The 21,641-nt window shown below is 58.2% G+C and overlaps 1 protein-coding gene across 2 annotated transcripts; it reads right to left on the reverse strand.

Moving 5' to 3' along the window:
* Nucleotides 1–1,567: 1,567 nt before the first annotated feature.
* UCKL1 (uridine-cytidine kinase 1 like 1) lies at nt 1,568–20,898 on the reverse strand. Of its 2 annotated transcripts, none has more exons than XM_084271648.1 (15): nt 20,540–20,898; nt 16,453–16,646; nt 15,744–15,850; nt 15,357–15,527; nt 15,111–15,182; nt 13,509–13,698; nt 12,966–13,027; nt 11,254–11,270; nt 4,948–5,046; nt 4,500–4,593; nt 4,110–4,172; nt 3,614–3,736; nt 3,160–3,267; nt 2,658–2,814; nt 1,568–1,949 (listed from the first exon to the last, which is right to left on the reverse strand). In XM_084271648.1, the coding sequence occupies exons 1-15, from the start codon at nt 20,605–20,607 to the stop codon at nt 1,873–1,875; spliced, it is 1,602 nt and encodes a 533-aa protein (XP_084127774.1). In that variant the 5' UTR covers nt 20,608–20,898; the 3' UTR covers nt 1,568–1,872. The 2 variants fall into 2 exon arrangements, with proteins under 2 accessions (XP_084127774.1, XP_084127773.1); XM_084271647.1 differs by lacking the exon at nt 11,254–11,270 and adding an exon at nt 7,423–7,442 and having other exon boundaries at nt 20,540–20,897.
* Between the last annotated feature and the right edge of the window lie 743 nt (nt 20,899–21,641).

Raw genomic sequence — 21,641 nt, forward strand, 5'->3', positions numbered from 1 at the left:
GATGTCAGAGACTTATTCGAGCCATGAGATGGACTATGGGGTGCAGGATACACTCTGATGCTCTAGGTGGTGTGTCACAGCCCCATCACACCCAGTGACTCCCCATCCACAAGCCTTCCCAGGCCATGTTCTATGTTCTTCCCATGGAGGGTTGTTACCAGGCTACAGAGAGGCTGCATTCATGATACCAAGGAGTTTAGATGTGTGGATTGGGATGAAAGATGATTGAGGGTGGGAGGTGTGGGAAGACTAAGAGGGAGAAGTATTTTGGGGTCTCTACCCATGTGGTCAAAACTTGCTCAAGACCCACACATGGTCTCATCTCCCTCAAGCCAACCACCAGCACTGCCCCAACACTGCTGGAACTTCATCCCCAAAGGATGATGGCAGCATTCATTCATTTGTGGGGTTGAGCATGGTCTAGAAAGAAGTGACTGGGCTCCTCCAGCACAAGGTGGCTGCAGCCCCAGGGAAGGACTCCGGGTGCAGACACGCTCCTCCATGGGCCTGGTGATGCTGCTGGCCCTTGTCCCACCACCGCTCACCTAGTGCCCCAGCCAAAAACCCCTGTGTCTGTCTATCCTCCTGTGTTTGTGCTTATGAGTTCTCCTTCCACCTACGCAAGGAGCTATTTTTAGCAGACACTAATCAAGTGTCAGTGCTGGCTCTGAGCGCAGCTTTCAAGCCGAGGGCTGATGCTTTCGCCGAGCACTCGCACGAACTCGGACGTGTTTTCTTTTAAATTTAGTTGAGAATTTATACAAGATGCTGCAGAGCTGTGGCAGTTATTTCAGGCTCCTCACACCTGAGCCCACACTGAGCTAGCACCAGGCGACTCTCCGTTTTGGCAGGGGCCTGGCAGAGCATCCACCTCCCAGCCCCGCTCCCCTTGCTGCCGCAGTGCCTGCCTGCCTCACCTCACCCCTCAGGAGCCAGATCCCAGCCAGGGATGCCCAGCCCAGGGGTGGGTTTGCTTCTCTTGGCCCATTTATCTCCAGCACAAGGATTGGTACTTTGAATCATGCAGGAAAGGAAAATGCTCTGGTGTTCAGCCACAGCAGTCACAAACAACTCTGACTAAATCCACGTCGTGGGGCTGGCCGGCTCCCCTTCCGCTGAGGTTACTCTGGCCTGCTAACGGCTTCCTGGAGGCCGTTACAAGTCCTGCTCCTCACCGTGTCTTCAGCAGCTCTGATTCAGCGAGGGCAAGCTGGCATTTGGGCAAGCCACGTTTCACTTCAGCTGCTGAGCTGCAGGAGAGCATCAGTGCTCCTTAAGATTTAGTGGGACAGGAGCAGAGCTAGACTTTTCCCTCAGTAGCATCCAACAGAGTGAGCACATCCCATAGTGCAGGTTCTCCCTGGGGCACAGGAGCTCCAGGTTTCACCAAAAAGAGAAGCAGCTGCCCATAGCACGTGGAGCTGTAAGGATGCTGCTGGGTCAGGCTGCTCCTCAACAGCAGGGTCTGAACATCCCACTGCTGCTCATGGCATCACCCTGAGGCAGCATCCCTAAAGAGCTGCAGATCCTCCTGGGCAGCCCTGGGCTGTGACAAAGGACAGCTCCATTCAAGAAAACCAGAGAAAAAATTTATTCTTTTTCTTTACAAAATATCTCCATAAGTTATATAGGCAAATATTTAAATTAAAATAAATTAACTCCGCTCTACGCTGGGACACGCGGCTGTCCACAAGGTCAAACTAGGATTTGTGTTTTCTTTGAAAAAATATGCCCTAGATCTCCAATGTAAGGTTTGAAAAAAATATCTATGCGTGGTGAGGAGGGAGGGGAGGGAAGGGAGGAGAAACCTGCAATGGACAAGGGGGTTAAGGTGCTGAAGCTGCCTGGCGCCAGTGGCATCTCCACGTCCAGCTAAGTGCTAAGAGCATCTTCATCGTCGCTCCAGTCAGGAGGAGCGTCCGTCCCGAAGTACCGATCGCCAAAGTTCCCTGTGGGGATGGGGAAGAGAGGGGGGAAGAGAGAGGTGCAGTCACAGTGCAGCTCTGCAGAGAGCCCTGGGACCCTGCCTCCAGCCCCCTCCCTTGGACCCCTGCCTCCAGCCCCCTCCCCAGGACCCCTGCCTCCAGCCCCCTCCCCAGGACCCCTGCCTCCAGCCCCCTCCCCGGGACCCCTGCCTCCAGCCCCCTCCCCGGGACCCCTGCCTCCAGCCCCAGCAGGCAAGGAAAACAAAAGCAGGTTTATCCAGCAGCTTGAACAGCACCAAAAGTCATGTAGCAGCAAAACTGGAGCAGTCTGGAGGCTGTTTTAGCACCTGGTGGCAGGGGTGTTTCCTGGCACAGTAGAGGTGAAGACAGAAGAACACAGTGAGCTTGTTTTGGATGAGCTCATTTTGGGTGAGCTTAGGGAATGAGGTGGGCACAGGTCTGCTCCAGCTGTCCCAGCCCAGCTTCACCTGGGGCTGGAGGAGGCTCATGGCACGTGGAATGGCTCCTGCCACTGAGGTTATGGCTTCTCAATAGCTCTCCAAACGTGCACATTGACCCCAACACCTGCATGGCAGCAGGACCCAAGGAGAGGCAGTGGGGAACCAGGTGAAATAAGGGCAGACCTAAGCTGCTGCTGACAACCAGGGCTTCACCTCCTCTGGTGAGTGGGCTAATGAAAATCCCCCAGGTCATTCCAACTCAGATACTCACCAATTCCAGGGATTATCCGGAAAAGGTCATTCACCTTCTTGTCCACAGCCGTGGTGATGATCTTCACCCGGGGGAAGGCATAGGCGACTGAGTGGACACCCATCTCTGCCATAAGCAGGGAGAGGAGGAAGATCTTGTCTTCTGGGACATCATGATCCTACGGGAAAGGCAGAGAGACAGCTCGGGGTGAGGGTATCTACAGGAGGTTATGGGCCATTTCTCCAGGGAGTGGCACTTGGGCCTTCCTGGAGCCACTTTCTGTCCTCCCCCTCTGTGTCCAGCGCAGGACCAAGAAACCAACTCAACACAGGTTGTTACCACACAAGGAGGTGGTGACTGTCAGCACCTGGTTACACAGTCACCCCAGCTTGTGCCAGCTCCCACGAGACCCCCCTTCACAAGGAAGAGGGGCTCAGCACACAGCATGGCTGTGGCTGGCATTTTGCACGTTACTCAGGGCTGAGCCACCCTCTGTCTGCAGCTTGCCCGACGTCCTGCGTACCAGCAGCACCCTCACTGCCATCATGGCTGCTGCGCCCGTGGAGACCGTGCAGTCCATCAGGATGACGTGGTCCTCGCTGATGTCCTTTGGCAGCCGCAGGTAGTGGAGCTGGGCAGGGTGGGGAGGAAGAGAGAGATCAGCTTGGAGGCTGAAGGCAAATGGAGCAGCCCCGAGCCCTTTTATCCAAGGGGTCAAGGATCTTTCATGCCTCTCAGTTTCTAGGACCCCAGCTGTCAGCTTGGAGCCGGGTGCCAGTGCAGACACTTGGACAGCAAGCCAGGCCCTGTGCACAAGCATGCTGGCACAGCCCACTTCAGAAGCTTTCAAAGCACTTGCTCTCCAAGCACTCACCCCCCTGCCAAGAGCAACTCTTGGATTGCTGAAGAGCTCTCAGGAAATACCCGAATCACCCCCTGCATGCAGGCTGGCACCAGGAGCTGTCCTCGGGCCTTACCTCCGGCTCGCCCGTGTTGCAGTTGGTCTGGATGAGGATGGTCCCGATGCGGACGTCCTTGCAGACCGCGCGCAGCGCCGGCTCCATGGTCTCGCCCGCCCGCAGGATGGACACCCCGGTGATCTGCAGCACACAGCGGGGGTGAAGGGGAGGGCACGGTGCAGGAGGTGCGTGCCACCCCACTATGGCCTTGGGCCTCAACAACTGGGGACTCTGAAGGGCAACCTCAGAGGACATCCCTTCCGAGAGGGAGGTGCTGCTCCCAGTTCTGGCCACCTCTCTCAGCGGGAGGAGCGTGGTGATGTTGCTGATGGCACCCCTGGCTGCCCGTCCCAAGGATACAGGATATCATACTCATGACAGCAGGCACCAAACCCAGGCCTGAGGAAAGCCCCAAGGAGCTGGGAGCCAGGGTGCCCTCCCCCTGCATCCACAGGGCTTTCAATGCCACCCCCAGGGCAGGGCTCAACAGTAAGTACCTTCTGCTTCCACTTACTTGCTTCCCGCTGTACGTCCTCCCTTCATAGTCCTGTCCCTGAGGGGTCTGGACCGTGCAACTCTACAAAAACCACATGAGAAGCATTACCAGGGGCTCTGAGGTGGCTCTGGGAGGAGCCCTAGTACCCAAGAGCCAGCCAACTGCAGCATGGTCTGGCCCCTTGGAAGCAGAGGCTGGACAATGAATTGTCACCCAGGGCCATGCCACCACTCCACAGCCTTAGGGAGCCACATCCCCTTTCTGACCTAGCAGGAAAGGGCTGATACATGGGTAAAGCTGGAGGAGCCGCACCAGGACTGTCCCGGATCCCTGGCAGTTAATGGGATTGCAATCAGAGAGGAAACACAGTGCCTGCTGCCCGCCCTCCCACTTACACCCTGAACCCACCTGGAACGGGAGCAAGGAGAGCGCGTGCTCAATCAGCAACCGCATCAGCCTCTTCGAGTAGAAAATGAACTCATCCCTGCTGGTCTCCTTGTTTCTAGAGGGAAGGGAGAGGCAGTGTAAGCCACAGACCAACATGTGCCCGGGGAGATGCTGACAGAGGTCAGAGGCTGCACACAGGAGGGCAGCCCCTGCCCCACCTGGCTGTCAGCATCTTGCTTGCATGGGGTCCACCGGCTGAGCCTGGAATTGCAGTGGCAGTTTTAAGGTAAAAGGCAGAAAAAAATGTTGGCAAGACCATGGAGCATTCACAGCACAACTCCTGTACACAGAGTCCTGTCGCAAGGACAGGGCACAAGTGGGGTCTGGGGATCCAAAGCAAGCTGAGCCCACCCCAGCTGGAAGCTGAGCCCCATCCCACCCCAGGGAGCCGCGGCAGCGGGGGCTTTACCTGATGATGGTGTGCATGCCCCTCACCTGAGGGGTGCTCTTCAGCACACTGAGCGTCTGAGGAAGGGGGTGGCACTGGTGGGCAGAGGCCAGGGCGGCCCTGAAAACCAAACACATGGTCAGAAGGTGCCCAGGCAAGGCTGCCTGAAGGCTGGTGCACAGCACACGGCCGGAGCCATCCTCCCAGATGTCATCTCACACTGCAAGCGCACACCAAGGCCATCCGGCCGAGCCGAACGAGCAGCCAGCCCTGTCTGGGCCTCTGTGACAGCAAAGGGACCTGCTCCCAAAATGGGGCAGGCAGCTGGGGGTGGTGGAGCCACCCAAGCAGCCCAAGCACCTGCCCTTCCCGCTGGGCAGCTGCCCCATGGTTGGCCCATCTCTGTTTCCACTGGCTGGGAAGAAAGTGGAAAATAAAATCACAACCATCTCCCGCTTGGGAGTCTGATCTGGGGGTGAACCCTGAGCTCAAGGGGTGAGGAAGAGCCACCGTGGGTGTCTCTGTCCTACCAAACGACTGCCAGATGTCACCAAGAACAGGGCAGGTCAATGGGATGGGGATGGCTGTGGCACCCGGCGCGGGCTGCGGAGCCAGGCTGCAACCAGAGCGGTTCAGAGCGCGCCCGGCCCATTCGAGGATGGTCTGATCGGCACCGAATTGGGAACAGCTTCAAGACGTTATGGCTGGACAGGACTGGCTCTGTGTGACTCATCTCCACATAGCTAATAGGATTGGGAGCTATTCTTGGATCAAGGGAACACCATTCATGAGGAAGCGCACAATGGAGCCCCATTAGTCACCTCTCTCTTTAAGAGCGGCAGTAATGAGATGAAGGTCACATCTATTTGGCTTCCACAAGGCTGGGCAGGATGGTCAAGTGACTTTGTCTGGGAGGAGGGCTGGGGTCTGAAAGCCACACATCAGATCACACACGTGCCAGCGCCTGCGTCCCGGTCAGAGAGATGTTGGGGAGGAGGAGAGGAGAGCAAACAAACGAAAGCACCGAGTGATTAAGACTTCAAATCAAGCAGAAACCGGGATTAATTGCGCACACACACACACACACACACAGAGGCACACAAGCAGAGAAGACAGAGAAGATGGCTGGGTAGGAATGGAGGAGGGCAGGGCTAGATGACTTGAGGCCTCCATCCACGTAGCCATCTCCTCCTGGTCTTGGCCAACCAACACCAAATGAGACATTCCCAAGGCCTGTGGGTACTTAAGGGCTCCTTCTTGCTTTTGCCAGCGCCGGTCCCGTGTGGCAGCGAAGAGCCCCTGTGCAGGGGCTGCTCCTGAGAGCAGAGACAGCTTGTGGCTGTGCAGAGGGTGTGGGATGGGCTGTGCTCCCATCACTGCCCCAGCCCAGCGCTCCTGCTGCCCGCAGACTCCATCGCCTGTTTGGGACAAGCAGCCCTCAAGGCCCTGGACCTGCGGTCAGTGAAGCAAGCTCACTCTGTTAGTCACCACAACTCTGGTTAGCTGCCTTCAGAGATGCTCCCATGCCAGGGCTATATGCTGCCAGCAGCACCCAGCAGCTCTGCCCCCACAGCCCCCCTTCTTTCCTCCTGACAGACCTGACCCAGGGGCAGATCCTGGGGGGCACAGTCACCATCCAGCCCTGCCTAAACTCCTCCTGGCCCCAGGGATGCAGACCACACAGCAGGTGAGGACCTGAGCCCTGCCTTTGCTTGATGCTGGTGATGGCACAGGGGCTGCCTGCTTCTGGAGGGGAGGGCAGAGATTACCCCCCAGCACAGAGCCACACACCAGCTCATGGCCCCAGATGGGTTTGCCAGGGAGACAAACCACTCTCCCCCAAACCAGAGGCACTGTAGGGATCATCGCCTACAGAGCTGTCTCCCACCCACCACAGCCCACCCAGGCGCATATGCCTGAGCTCCCCATGGGCACTTCTACCCCCTCACCACTGCCAGGTCCATGTCACAGCATCCCACAGCACCAGTGGGACGGGCAGCCCCTCTTCTCCTGCCCTGGTCTCTGCGTTGGTGCGGGTGAGATGTGGTGTGACCCAGCTCCTGCTCCCTGCTGCAGGCATCCAGCTCGCCTCCTGTCCCCGAGAGCAGCCCCACGTGCCTGGAAACACCTCCCCTGCACCCCGAGCTGTCACCAGCCCCTGGGGAAACGCTGTCAGTGTTTTGTCACCAAGCTTTCTGCACCTTCCTGTGACACCCGCACAGGCGCTGCTGCTCAGAGCAGGGAGGTCTGGATGCAATCCTGCGCAGGGCCCTGTCCCCAACAGCCCCAAGAAGCCACACCACACACTCCTGGGGGGACTGGGTTAGAATAAAGATGGTCTCTCCAGTCCCCCACTCCCACCCCAGTTTGCCCAGCACCTCCCCAGCAAAGCAGGGCCCTGTGAGCTGTCTGCCCGGGGTTAGTAACGCGGCTCACACTGCGCAGCCCCCGCGCCCCGTCACAACCACACTCTGCTGTTAGCCTGTGTCTCCTCACATATCCCAGCGCAGCTTCCTCTGGTCACCAGGCAGGAGGGATGTTCAGGGGAGACAAGACAGGAAACGTGAGAGTTTAAGGGGAGAGGGACAAACACGACATGAAACAAAGGAAAAAGCACTGTCATTAGCCGAAGGAAAGGGGTAGGGGGGAAGCCTAATTGATCCTATGGCTCTTGGACCTGCCCAGTGCCTGGACCACTGTGGTACAGACCCCAGTGCTCCTCCCTTGGTGACCAAGCCATGTCACAGCACCGGCTCCACACCTGGCCCCATGGGGGCAAAGCTCCACCTGGCTCTCAGAGTCAGAGCAGGGACACTGTCACACCTCTGTCCCAACACCAGCCCCAGCTCTTGGAGCCCGTCGGGAAGCGCCCAGCCCTTGCCTGGGTCTCTGCTGCAATCCCAGAGCAAGCGCAGGCACCCAAGGCTGAGCTTACAGAACCTTCATCCGACCTACACAGCACCCCACAAACCACCCAGGGGATACCCAGGGTGCCCATCTCCCAGCACATCTCCAGATCCTGGAGAGGGGATCTGCTTGAGCCTGGAAAACGGGGAGAAACCAGGCTCTGAACTGAGCATCACCACCAATGGGAAGACCTTCCTTCCCCTGAGGTGACCCAGACCTGCCCAGGGATCACCATCCCCTGGAGAGGGGCTGCAGAGGGAACAGCTCAGCCCCTCTGGCAGCCACCCTGCTCCAGCCACGTCACCTGCAGTGAAACCCCCTGCCCAGCCCTGCCAGGAGGGATGGAGGGAGAGGGTCTCTGCTGCCACAAGCCGTGGGCAGCCTGCCTGTGTGAGTGATGCTTCCTGTCCCTCCCCCTGCCAGGCAGGACCGCGACGGAAAAATTCAGACAGGCAACCAAAAGCACGTCAAGAAAACATCTCACTTTGGAAACTTATTTTTTCCCCCCAGAACAAAAGCTTGAAGGGAAAAGATAAAAAAAAAAAAAGATAAAAAATCAAAAAGAAAGAGAAGAAGAAAGAAAGAGAGAGAGAGAGAGAAAAAGGGGTGACCATCTCTCAGGAAGGCTTCAGGGAACATCCTCAGCTCTTTGTTGAGCATGCTATCAAGCAGGAAGCAGACAAGAGACATCCAGCTACAAAGGAGCTAATGCAGTCAAGGCATTTCAAACACGTACAGCGGCTGGCTTGCAGGGCTGACATTTCAAACAAGGGCTATTAAACTGCGCCACGGGGTGATATTTAAAGGCACAATTGGCAAAGGGCATGCCAAGCTGATCCAGACCTCGGGGGTGGGGAGTATTGATTGGTGAGGGGAAGGGGCTGAGAAGAGCACCTGCTCCTGAGCACGCGCCTGGAAAACAGGTTGGGCTGAGGCACTGTGCCTTGGTGGGCATGGGTCACCCATCCATGGGTCACAGGTTCACAAGGTTGGAACAGACCTTTAAAGATCAAGTCCAACCATATCCCTGAGCACCTCATCTCCCCTCTGTTAAACACCCCCAGGGGGGTGACTCAACCCCCTCCCTGGGCAGCCTGTGCCACAGCCCCACAACTCTGCCAGGGAAGAACTTTTCCCTCCCATCTGCTCTGACCCTGCCCTGGGGCAGCTTGAGCCCATTGCCCCTTGTCCCATCTCCTGTCCCCTGGCTGAAGAGACCATCGCCCACCTCTCTGCACCCTCCTGGCAGGGCAGTGGAGGTGGGGAGAAGGTCTCCCCTCAGCTTCCTCTTCTCCAGGCTGAACACTCCCAGCTCCCTCAGCCACTCCTCAGAGGATTTGTCCTCCAGGGTCACCCATCCAGGTCCTGCTGCTGGGCTTGGGGAGGAGCACTCAGCTGGCAGGGGTGGGAAGGGAGTGCTTGTGCACAGCTGTATCACCAGCACATGCACAGTTAAACGTGCAGGAAGCTGGAGAGGACACCAAGGTCTGACCTGCGCTCTGAGGGGATACAGAGGAAGGAGAGGATGCTCCTCAGCAGCCAGCAGTTACAGGAGGAAAATGAGGTTTGCAGGGCATGGCACTGCTGCCTTTAAACTCCTCAGAACACACTCCTGCGACCAGCTGAGACTGGGGAGAGATGCTCTTGTCCCGTCCCAGCTACCCTCTGCCTCAGGAGGGCCAGCCCAGGGCCAGCCTGGAGCACAAGGACCAGAGAAGGACCTCGGGCTGGGGCCAGATCTAAGCATCCAGGTTGCACTCTACCAGCTACAAAGGCCTTTCTGCATCCCCAAAGGTGGTGACATCAGAACAACCACCGTGACATTTAGACGAAGCCATTCAAGACAAGAGGAAAGGGAATTGTTTTAAGATGAAAAGTCCCCTATCTGCCACCTGCATCTCACTTGACGTGCATCTCTCCATCCACCTCACTCCTCTTGTGAGCACAGAGCCACAGAGGAGCTGGTGGGAAACCACAGCAGCAGTAAAAGCACCAGGACTCCAGGAGGGTAAACAGGCTTTTTTTTTTTTTGTGGGAATTTTTTCCCAGACTTCCTGGCAAAGGTATAAATTAAGCCTTAAATGAACATAAAAATGCCTGTGGTTACTGTGGGGTTATTTCTGGAGGTCAGAGTTACCTTTCCAAACATGCTGCCACTGCAGTTTCTTGCCATCTTACTAAAGACTCGACTTCTAAGGTGCACACAAAGATCACCTGCACTGAGTGCCACTGGGCTCAAAGAGGAGATGCCCTGGAGAGGGAGGACATTTTCCATCTGTATATTTACAGCTATCTGTATATACCCCCCCTGCCACAGGCACATATACACCAGCACACACAGACACAGCAGTCTACCCGTCAAACGTTATCCCTGCAGCTTTTGAAAGCAACAGGCTCCTGTCCAGGCTAAAGAGCATCTTCCCACCTGGACCTCCAGATGCACAGGGAAGATTATGCCCGGCGCTGCGATGTCTGTGTGGAAATGTCAAGCCCCACAGTGTTAAACAAGCAAACAGAAAGAAACCAGCCAGTTGCCCAGGCTGGGCTAAATGAATGGCTGAAGCAGCAATAAGCAAAGCTGAGTCTTTTTCCCTCCCTCCCCCCTCCCTCTCTGTTCATCTTAGGTATTTTAAAAGCTTTTTGTATGTCAAATGTAAATTTTAGGGTTACTTGAGTTAAGTGTCTCCATACAATGATGGAGATCTAAATGGAAACACATGGGTAGTAATGCATCCCCTCTGCTTCCTACAAAAATACCTGGAAACTAGCTGGCTGCTTAATGGAAACCAGAGAGCTGAAGCCCCATCTGGGTCCACTGGGCTCTGAAGAGGGTAAGTAAATCACCATATACTTTATGGCATCCACCTGCAGACACTGAGGAATTAGAAATCCTGCTGGATTAGGGCCTAAGTATCTCCTCAGCCCCCAGGAGCTGCTGTGTCACCTTTAGGTAGTGCAGGACAGAGAGTGGCTCTGGCCAGGCTGCTGAGAGCCACTGCAGGCAGGGAGGGATGCAGGACTCCCACTGCCCTCCAGCCACTTTGGTTAATCCAATTAATTGATACTTAATGATGTTTAACTATCAGGGATGGAGAGGGGCTCCAAACAACCTTTCATCTTGGAGGATGAAGGGAAAGGAATCCCAGGATGCAAAGCAGAGATCGGGGTGGGGGTCCCCAGCTAACAAACCTGGCCCTGCCATCGGGGCTCAAGCTGGCTGAGCACACCCCTGGGGAACAGCCCTGTCCCTGCTGGTCCCAAAGCCAAGGAGAAAGTTGGCCCCTCCTCAGCTCCCAGCGTGAGGAGGCTGTGCATTCCACCAGCTGTGGGGCTGGCCTGCAGGTCAGGGTTAGGCCAAGCAGTACCTGGCATTGGAAATGCCTCGGGCTGCACAGACAGGACAGAGTTAGGGGCTCTTACCTGACACTGAGTTCACGCTGCGGCAGCAACACAAAGACACAATGCAACCGGTATTAAGCATTGTCAACACCAGGGTCGTTTCAAGATAAAAGAAAAGGAAAAATAGGAATATTTTCCTGCATTCACATGTAGCCTTTTCCCCCTTCTTCCCCTCCCCAGGTAAATAAAAGCCCCTGTGCTGGTCCCAGCCAGGCCATAGCCACCCTCCCCAAGCAGCCAGCACACAGGAGCGGAGTCAACCCAGGCTGCTTCCCACACTACTCCCCTTAAAAGATAAAACTGGGGGCTTGAGGGGTAGAGCATGGGACTCCTAACCCTGGGGCCACGGGCTTGAGCCATGAGCTGAGCACCAAGAAAAGAGGGCTGTTGTCCCAGAGCCATGCCAAACCACCCCTCTCTGACCAGCCCCTTTTATGGGGAGTGATGCCAGGTGGTGTGGAAACAGCCCGAGGTAACTCAGCTCACCTGTGCTGGCTGCCTGGGGAGGTGAACTCTGGCCTGGCCAGAACCAGGACACCCTCCCAAACCAACCCCTTGCCTGGCTCAGCAGCACCCTAGGGAGGAGCTGCCACATCTGCTCGCTGCAGCGACCAGCCGTGAGCTTTCCTGGACAGATCCCAGGGGCTGGGAGAAACAGCCATCTCCCCACCCCTGGCCTGCGCCCACAGCCACGTGCCCTCCTCAGCCCGGCGCTGACAGCGCCAGAGCTCCGAGCCTTGCTCCCATCACCTCAGGTTTAGAAACCAACCTCCAGACCTGCCAGGGTTTAGTCCTGTAAATCTGGGCAGTCAGAAGGTCCTGACAGCCACCTGCAGCCCTGCGGAGAGCGGGGTGCTCCGGGAGGGGGGGACCTGAGAGTGGTCCCTCCTGGGTGCATGTGGGAGGCAGGATGCCATCGCCTGCCAGCTCACACCCAGGGGCCCAGCAGCTCCTGCCATCTGGGAGCTCAGGAAGACCTGCAGGAATCAAGCCCTTTCCTCTGAAGTGCATCCATCTCCAGGTCACGCTCCTTCCACCTCCCAGGACATCGCTCCCAGCATCTCCACAAACTTAAACCATCACAGCTACGATTGTGGGGTGGGAGGAGGCTGCTCAGGGAGCAGCGACACCCAGCAGGGTCCCAGGCTCGAACCATGGGGCAGGACTGCCCAGGAGACACAGAAGATGACTCATTAACCCCGATGGTGGGGAAGCGGTGGAGCATCTGCTTGGATCAAGGTTTAGGCTTGATCGTTTAGGCTTTAAACGTGACAAGACCTTTGGGTTTGGAAGCCCAGGGGCTGCACCCAGCATAGAACTGGAGAAGTGGGGTCTTGACTGGAAAGACTGCAGCAGTGTCTGTGAGGGGTGAACAGGAGAAGCCAGAGCCAGAGAGCTGAAGTATCACAGGGTTCAGGCGATGCTCGCCCTGGGAGGGCTGCAGGCAGGGACGGCACGTCAGTTGGATACCTGGAGGGTGCCTGGTTTGTCCCCAGATGCTCTCCCCAGGAGGGAAGGAAGCTGCTGCTGGGCCACAGCTTGCAGAGGAGCCTTGTGCTAACCAGAGCATGGGGACAAGGCAGCCTCCTGGAGCAGGGCTGGGGGCACTTCAGGGGCCGACCCACGGCTCACACACGGAGCAGGGAGGGAAGGCAGGCCGGTCCCTCCTTAGTGCAGTGGCAGAGGCACGGCTGACTCCACCATGAACACCTGGGCTGCCAGGCAGCTCTTACCTCTTCCAGCTGGCTGTGGACGTGCTGTACGATCAGGTCAATAGCCACTGTGTTTCCACTCCCTGGAGTGAACCAAAAGCAAAAGAGAGAGGCAGCCTGGTCAGGACCACAGCACTAGCAGTGCCTGAAACACATTCCTTCCCCAAGCTCCCTACTAAGTTCAAAAACGCACCGTCCCCCTGCCTCCCCTTCCCTGGCAAAGCATCACCTGGCAGGAGATATTCCTGCTATTGCTTAACTCTTCTTCAGTAATCTGATACTGGGTATCTAGAAGTCACCTCTGGCTTTTAAATCAGGACTGGGTAGGGCAGGAACATGTTTGAGGGAGAAGGGAGAAGTGCAGGCTTTCCCCTAGGAACCAGCTTTGGGCTCAGGTTTGGAGATGCTTGGCCAGAGGGACCTTTGCACTGGCATGGGACAGCCACTCTTGCGTCCCCACCAGCTGGAGGGCGGTGGGACTGGCCAGCAGAGCTGAGGGCAGAGGGACGGGGTCTCTCAGGCCTCACTCAGGACTGAGCCTCAGGGGCAGCCCTGGGCAGGTACCTCGGGGCACGACGATGTCGGCCAGGCGCATGGTGGGCTGGATGTACTGGTCGAAGGCGGGCTTGACGAACTTATTGTACTGCTTGATGACACCCTCGATGTCCCGGCCGCGCTCGCTGATGTCCCTGCGCAGGCGACGCACCAGGCGGATGTCCGAGTCCGTGTCCACGAAGATCTTCAGGTCCAGGAGCTGAAAGGAGGGGGAACAAACCCCACTGGGAAAGGTGTGCACCCCGAACTGACCTCTTCCACCAGCCACAGCCTGAAGGCTGAGCCCTGCGCACCCCGCAGCGCCGGCTTAACGGAGCTCGGCTCAGCTCCAGCCCGGGGAGCTTTGCCTCTGAACCCCAACACCTTGCCACCACCTGAACCCCTTAGCCCCACACCCCCCCGAGCCCTGTGCCACTCCAAACCCTGTCTCCACTTCCAAGCAGCCCCAGCACCTTGGCTGGATGTTATTTAAGAGCAAGGACAAGGTGAGAGAAGCTATCGCCCTCCACCCAGCCCGAGAGGCATCACCCAGGAGCGCTGCCTCAGGTAGTGCTGGGGCACCAAGCACCGTGGTCCAGCTCACTGCACTGCCCTGAGCCGGGAGCGGCAAAAACCGGGATGCTCCAGGGAAACTCCAGGGGGATTTACCCGGCTGTCCGCTGGAGGTCATCCTTGCTCCAGGAAAGTGCAACCCAAACCCTCACTTGGCAGGGAAGGAAACTTTATAGACCCATCTTGGCTAAGTCTGTGCTGGGCTCGCTCCCCCCTGTAGCGTTTCTCACGTCTCCAGACAATTCCCAGCAAACCTGGAGGTGCTGGATGAGCCCACCCTAGGAGCACCGGGCTTTGCACCGCACAAGTACAGTGAACTTTGCTTCTGGTTGTGCAAGCTGGGGCGTGGAGATGGGCTATTTCTAGCTATTGCTGCCAGGGACCAGGTCACCCCTTGGCTCCTGGGAGCCAATGGTGGAGATCAAGGTCTCTGCTGAAAAGCCTGACCTCTGCCAGGAACCTCTTCCTCTCTGCTGCAAGAGTCAAGGCCCATTCCTCCTGCACAGGGAGGTGCTGCAGCAGCTGGTGTAGCCTGGAAGAGGTCATCTCCCTGCTGCTGAACCTCAGGAGAAAGCATGTCTCCACCATCACAAGGGGAAATGGCCTCAAGCTGCACCAGGGCAGGGTCAGATCAGATGTGAGGGAAAAGTTCTTCACTGAAAGAGTTGTGGGGCTGTGGCACAGGCTGCCCAGGGAGGGGCTGAGTCACCATCCCTAGGTGTGTTTAACAGACAGGGAGATGAGGTGCTCAGGGATCTGGGTCAGCACAGGACAGGGACGGTTGGACTCGATGAGCTTAAAGGGCTTTTCCAGCCTTGTGATTGTGTGAGTCTGTCAGTCTGTGATCTCCTGCCAGCTGGCTGTGGGGTGGAGGGTTGGTTTCTGGGGGTGATGCTGATGCACTGCAGGAGGACAGGGTCCTGTTCAGCTGTGTGCAGGAGCCCCCGGTCACCTGGGACTCTCTGCCTGTGATGTGCTGTGATTAAGGCTGCAGAAGAGGGAGCTGGAGTGCTTCCACCTGCCAGGTTTTCCCAGGACTGACCCCAAACCCTTCCTCACCTTCAGGAGCTCCTTGTCTGCGAATGCCATGATGCCTTCAAAGATAATCACGTTGGCACCATACAGGGTTTTCTGTGGAGTCAGAATCAATGGGGTTAGGCAGAGAACATGTGCTCAGGGATTCCCATGGAGCAAAGTAACCCCACGAGTCTGCAGAAGGTGAGGGCTAGAGGGGTCCAAACGCCACCCCCCTCTCCTGCCTTGGCAGTCTCCCCACCTTGTCCCACCCCCCTCAGTGCCCCGTACCCATTCCTTCTTCCGGCTGTGGGTGGTGAAATCGTAGATGGGGATCTTGACGCTCTTGCCTTGCTTCAGCTTCTTCAGGGTGGCGATGATGAGGTCAAAGTCAAAGGCATCGGGGTGGTCAAAGTTGAAGTCGTTGCTGGCTGCCTGCTCCTGCTGCTGCTTGGTCAACACCTGCCCACAGAGAAGGGGTTAGTGGATGTGGCCATGGGCAGCCTTCCCGCCGGGTTGTCGTGCTCAGCAACTTCTCCTCCTGCCCTGAGAGGCATCTGAAGGGGCCAGGAAGAGCCAGGAGGATGTCACTTAAGCCACACTGCACTTCCCCATCAGGGGGTCCCGCCAAGGGCCATGGCAGCGCAGGGGTCTGGCCAGCATGACATGCAGCCTCACCTTGTAGAAGGAGTCCATGGACAGCAGAACCACCCAAGGGACATCAAGAGCCTCAATGATCATGGTGGCCACCGTGGTCTTCCCAGAGGCACTGCCTCCTCCCAGGCCTGCCAGGGAAAAGGAGATGAAGCCACCAACCCCTCAGTCTGCCCTTCCAACCACAGACTTCAGCCCAGGGCCCATCCTGTTGCACTGAGTTGGAGGAACCTCCAAAGAAGATCGATAGGCACTACAGGAGAGAGATTATCCTTTCAAATGTCCAAGGTACATACTGCAGCTGCCAGCAACGTGCACAGAAAAAGCCAGGAATCCCTTTGCCAGATGGTTGTGTAACCAGGGGAGAGCTGGCATGAGAACCAGCCTAGGCTAAATCCCTGGGAACTCGTGACAACCCAGGCAACAAGAGTTGAAGGAACAACAAGCAAGGACTGTGGCCTGCTCAGATCCATCACCCCCATCTGCAAGCTCTCAGCTTCTGCCCAATCCTACAGGTCATCCAGTCAACGCTGGACCAACCATTGGGACAACTCTGCTGAACAACTCACAGTCTGGAGCCTGGGGCCAACCTCAAGTTTCCAAGGAGGTTGTGGGCCAGGAATCCCACCTCAAGACCTCCTGGAGAGCCACCAGGCAGGCAGGCAGCCCTGATGCTGCCCCTGCTAGCCTGCAGAGGTGGGACTGAGCCCGGACACGCGCTGCCTCTGCCTACCTATCACGAAGGCCTCTTTGGACTGCGTCCCATGCTCATTGTACCAGGGTGGCCGGCCAGCTGTATAGATGGTCCTCTTGCTGGTCCGCAGCAGGGGTGGCTCAGACTTGCACTGGCTCGTGGTCCGCTTTCGGGGTGGCTTGGTGGAGCCCACTGCTGGGTACAGCCGGTCTAAGGATTCAGCGCTGCTGTTGCTGGGGGTGGGGAGAGGAAGGAGCTTGGTTACAGGTGGAGGGAAGGGACTGTGGGGGTCTCTGGGGAGACCCCACGCTGTATGGGTAAGGGACGTGCCAGAGGACAGGGAGAGGGGAGCACAGCCCTGCTGCAGCACTGCCGGCACCCAGGCCTCAGCGGCCCCAGGCCTCAGCGGCCCCAGGCCTCGGCCAACATGGAGCAGTTCTCACACAGGCCTGATTTTAACCTGGCAAAGGTGCAAGGCAAGTGTCGCTTCCCACAGCCCCGCTGCAGGGGGGTGCCCACGCTAAAGAACCGCTCCAGGGGCTCTCATCAGCACTGAGGGGTGTTACTGCACAGGGTGACGCCTGTCCTGACACGCCAAGGGACCCTTCCTGGGGATGGAAGCCAAGCACACGGGGTACAGCTCAACCATCCTCGTCCCCCCATGCACAATCCCATTCCTCTCCCCACCCTGAGCTCCCCAATCCCCCCCAAACCTCTGGTTCTCCCACCCAAACCTCTGGTTCTCCCACCCTCCTGGCCTGAACCCGGGGCTTAGGCTGCAGGCCAGCCTGAGCTGGGCTGAACAAGCACGGAACACGGCTGGCATCCCAGAGGAGCCCAATCCCTCTTCTCCTGACACAGCCCCAGGGAAGGAGAGGGAAAACCCCCATCCTCTGCAGCCCTTTTGAGCTTTGGCAGTGGGACAGCGGCGGCTGGGAGGTGATAGGTGGCCTCTGGCCAGGAGATAAGCTGCAGCCGCGCTGCCTGGCCGGCGCGGGGATGGGGAGGATTATTTATACCAGCTCCCACTCCTCCCCGCTCGCCGTTTCGCCGCCTTGGGAGGGATGAGAAGGTGCAAAGGGCTCTCTCTCTTTCCCTGCTCACACTTGCTCCTCTCCTCAGCCGTGACCAGGCTGGAAACAAAACCTCTGCAAGGTCAGAGAGCCCAGGGCACCGAATGCTCCAGCCCAGGCACCGTGTGGTACAGCCCAGCCAGCCAGGGGGGCTTTGCTGCCTCTCTGTTATTTTTTGCTCTTGAAAGGGGCTTAAACTGCAGGGTTTTACAGATTTTGGTTTGATTTTAAGCTGTTTTGGTATGAAGATTAATTCCCTTCCCTCCCCCAGCCCTTTCTAGAACAATTTTAGATGAAGATCAGAATTTGAGACCGACCCTCTGCACGTAAAGCGACCTGGCACAGTGTGGTGGGGTGCCCCCAGCACCCCATCCCTACCTCCTGCTCTGGCATATCCCTGCGGGGCCAGCAAAGAGACAAGGATTTCCCTGGCTTTGCTGAACCCCTGCTAGCAAAACACTGGCTGCAGCCCCTGCACCAGGACATCTACACCTACAGAGTCCACCCATGAGGCCCTCAAGCCACCAACACCTTGTCCCTTGTGCGAGTCCATCGGCATGCACGGCCAGCATCAAGCACTGCTAGACTCCAGCTCACCTGGGAGCCATAAAACCCCAACCATGGCTTTTAAAAAGCAATGTCAGGAGGTGAGACCTCCCAGGAAAGTCTTCTGGGGCTTCGTTCCATGGAAAGATGTTTCCTTCCACCAGAGAGGCAGGAGAAGCAAGCCCAGGTGGGATATTTCAGTCTCCTCTCCAGCCACGCAGCATTCCCAGAGAGGGGCTGACATCACCCAACGATGCTGGTACATAAACAAAATGATTCTGGCTTGATAACAGCAGAGATGACAAAAAACCCCACGGTTGTTTACCAGAAACCAGACCTGTTCCTTCATCTGCATCCCAGCCCCTCTCCCGGGACTGCGGTTACTTGAGAGCCGCGTCGCCGGCGCTGCCACCGAGGGCTGCTCAGCCAGTTCCCCCCCAGGGATGCAGCTGGTGAGTGTTTCAGGATGCTCTTCTCTTTGGGGTGATGCAGCGCCGAGCTCTCCTGTGCCAGCCTCAACCTGTGGATGCTGACACTGTGATGCACACACCACGACGCTGGGAGAGGCCACGATTCCCAGAGGGATGCCGAGTTGGGCACAACTGTCCATGTATCACCCCCCTCTGCTCCCTGGGACACTCACCACACACCAAGGGTGCTGGCACAGCGGGGACCACTCAGCTCCACACCGAGCATGATGAAGGGCCAGGGTGATGCAGGGACGGCCCTTGGGGAGAAGCGTTGCTGTGCCCCCGCCCTGCACTCAGGGGCTGCTCTTGGGTCATAGAATCATAGAATGGGATGGGTTGGAAGGGACCCCAAGGGTCACAGAGCTCCAAACCCCCTGCCACAGGCAGAGACACCAACCTCCAGGCCTGGAGCTATACAAGGTTGCCCAGGGCCCCATCCAACCTGGCCTTGAACACCCCCAGGGATGGGGCACCCACACCCTCTCTGGGCAGCCTGTTCCAGCCCCTCACCACTCTCTCTGCAAAGAACTTCCCCCTAATATCCAGTTTAACCCTTCACTCCTTCAGCTTCACTCCAGCCCCCTTGTCCTGCCAGTCTCTGCCCTTTAACAAGCTGATTCCCCTCCTGTTCCTCTGCTCCCTTCAGGGACGGGAAGGCTGCAGTGAGGTCCCCTCAATGGATGCAGCGTTTCAATCCCATCCCAAGGGCTGGCCCTGCTTTTCCTCCTCCCACCCAAGTACCTCTGGACTTTCACCCGAATTCTGCGTGGGCAGATACCCACGGACAGAGAATCCTCTGCCTGTGTCTCTGTAAGCAGTAGATATTCTATACTGCTTAAAGAAAGGCTTCCTGTGATTTATCTGAGGGCTGCTGGGAGCTGTGGGACTCTCTTGGACTTCTGCTAAGGTCATGCATTTTCTCCTGTTACACTTTGAGTTTTGTAGATGTTTTCCGCTGCCTTTGCCAGGAAGGGACGACTCCTCTCCTCTCTCCTCTCTCCTCTCTCCTCTCTCTCCCCTCTCTCCTCTCTCCTCTCCAAGGGTTGATCCCAGCCACCTCACAGCCTGTGGCAGTGCCCAAGCCCGGGCAGTGCCCCCTCACACACAGGAAAGCGCCCAGATGAAGGGGAGTCTATTTATAGCTGACGTTTAATGCCACTGCTCCAACCAAAGGACAGCCCTAGTCCCATGCAGACCCTCCCCTGCCTCCCCAAGCAGAGCACGTACCCCCTGGGTTTGGGCGATTTGATGCCTCAACAAGGCAAGTGTGGAAGGAAACGTCGCCCTGGGCTTGGAAACCCCCCGTCCTGCAAAGCTGCCTGGAGGACTCGGCTGCCACCAGCTCTCCACAGACTGTCCCCAGCTTTTGGGGACACTTTGCTGTCCCTGCAGCTGGTGGGTGCATCCTCGCTGGGGTCCCGCTGCCAGGATGAAGCCTGACCCCACAGGGAAGCCCCTGCAAAGGCTCCCCAGCCCCGCAGGCATGCTGGCAGAAAGGAAGCCTTTTCACTGGGGTGAGAGGGGCACCCCTCTCCTTTCCCTGCCACCGCTCCCACCCCCACCCCTGTGCCCTCCACACTCTGCATCCCGCTGCCCGCCGAGACCCCCGACCTTCCCAGACCCATACTGGGCTGGGAGGGGAAAGGCAGCAGCAGGTCCCAACTGCCTCCAGAGCCAGCAAGGAAAACCAGGAAAGCCCCAACCTTGAACCTCCAAACAGGAGAGCTCATCCTCGGCCCCACACCCCCTAAACAACACACCCACCGGGCGCCTGACCCCCAGATCCCCCCGCTGAGCTCCCGGCAGCCTGCTGCACGGCGCCGGGCTGGCCTCATCCCGCATCCCCTGGGAAGCTGATCTCTCCCCCAGCTGCTGCCTGCGCTGTCACAGCTCTCAGCTGGGCAGGAGCTGGGCACTGGGGCGGTGGGACAGGGACCGGGGCTGCCTCAGTTTCCCTCCCCCCAACGAAAAGCCAACAGCAAACAGGTGAAAAAGCATTAAAACCCACCCAAAACCCAAGCAGAGGGAGGAACTCACCCGCTGTCCGGCCCGAGGGCCCAGCAGCCCGATATGCGGACGCTGGAGAAGGCTGGGGGGCTGCTCATCTCCACCTCACCGCGGAGCTGATGGCGATGCCAGGCAGAGGCTGCTCACCCCGACCCTGCCCTCCTGTCCCCCCCACCTCCCAGAGCTACCGTGGGGAGAGGGCGGCCGTGCCAGCGGGGGTCCCTGGGCGCACCCTGGTGCGAGGAGCCATGCACGGGACTGCGGCCCCGCTGGCTCCCCAGGGGCTGAGGCAAACCAGACTCACCCCCCCTGCCCCTTCCAGGAGATCTCGGGGGTCTGGGATGGGAAGATGGAGGAAGGAGAGAAGAGCAGAGCCGGGGGAGTGTCTGTAGCTGGGAGCTGTGGAGCGGTCAGCAGGCATAAGAGGATAGCTTAACCGAGAGATTACGTTCATTACCTGATATTAATAGCACTGGCTTGATTAAAGAAAAAGCGGGGGGGGGGGGTCAGGGGGGTGAAGTGACACCTCCCCTCACCGCCCCCCTGCACAGGCCATAAACACTGACTGCCCCCCCGTCTCCACTCCCTGTGCCGCTGCTCCCTGGGACTGGGGCTTGCTCAGCTGCCTCCAACGTGGGGGGCTTACTGGGCTCTGCCCCCCCACCCGGTAAGTGCATGGCTGTGAGCTCCCAGTAATGGTGGGGAGGGGGCTGCAGGTAGGGGGTAAGAGGGGACGGCCCCTGGGAAAGGATGGAGAGGGTACCCATCCAGCACCCTGCTTGCTGCTGATGGGGCTGGCTGGGGCTGGGGTGCTGCTGGCTGTGCTGGGGACTCATCCCCCCTCCTGTAGCTCCCTGTGGCTGGAGGTCTGGCTGTGAGCCCCCCTCCCCAGCACTCAGCTCCCCAGGGAAGAGCTGCCCCTCGCTGTCCCCTCGGCCCCTGAGTAAACAAGTGGGTGAAACTCAACACGCCGGGGCTGCGGGTGGCTAAGAATAACGTCCCCTGGCTGCTCGGGCCCTGCAATCTGCTCTCCCAGCCTCCCCCTGCCAGCTGCCCGCTGCCCCCCCCCCCACCCCCAGCCACTTCAACCTCTCTCCCAGTGCCAGCCTCGCCAGGGAGGGCAGGGAGCCCA

The sequence above is a fragment of the Gallinula chloropus genome (genome assembly GCF_964237585.1).
Source record: "Gallinula chloropus genome assembly, chromosome: 16".
Taxonomy (NCBI): Eukaryota; Metazoa; Chordata; class Aves; order Gruiformes; family Rallidae; genus Gallinula; species Gallinula chloropus.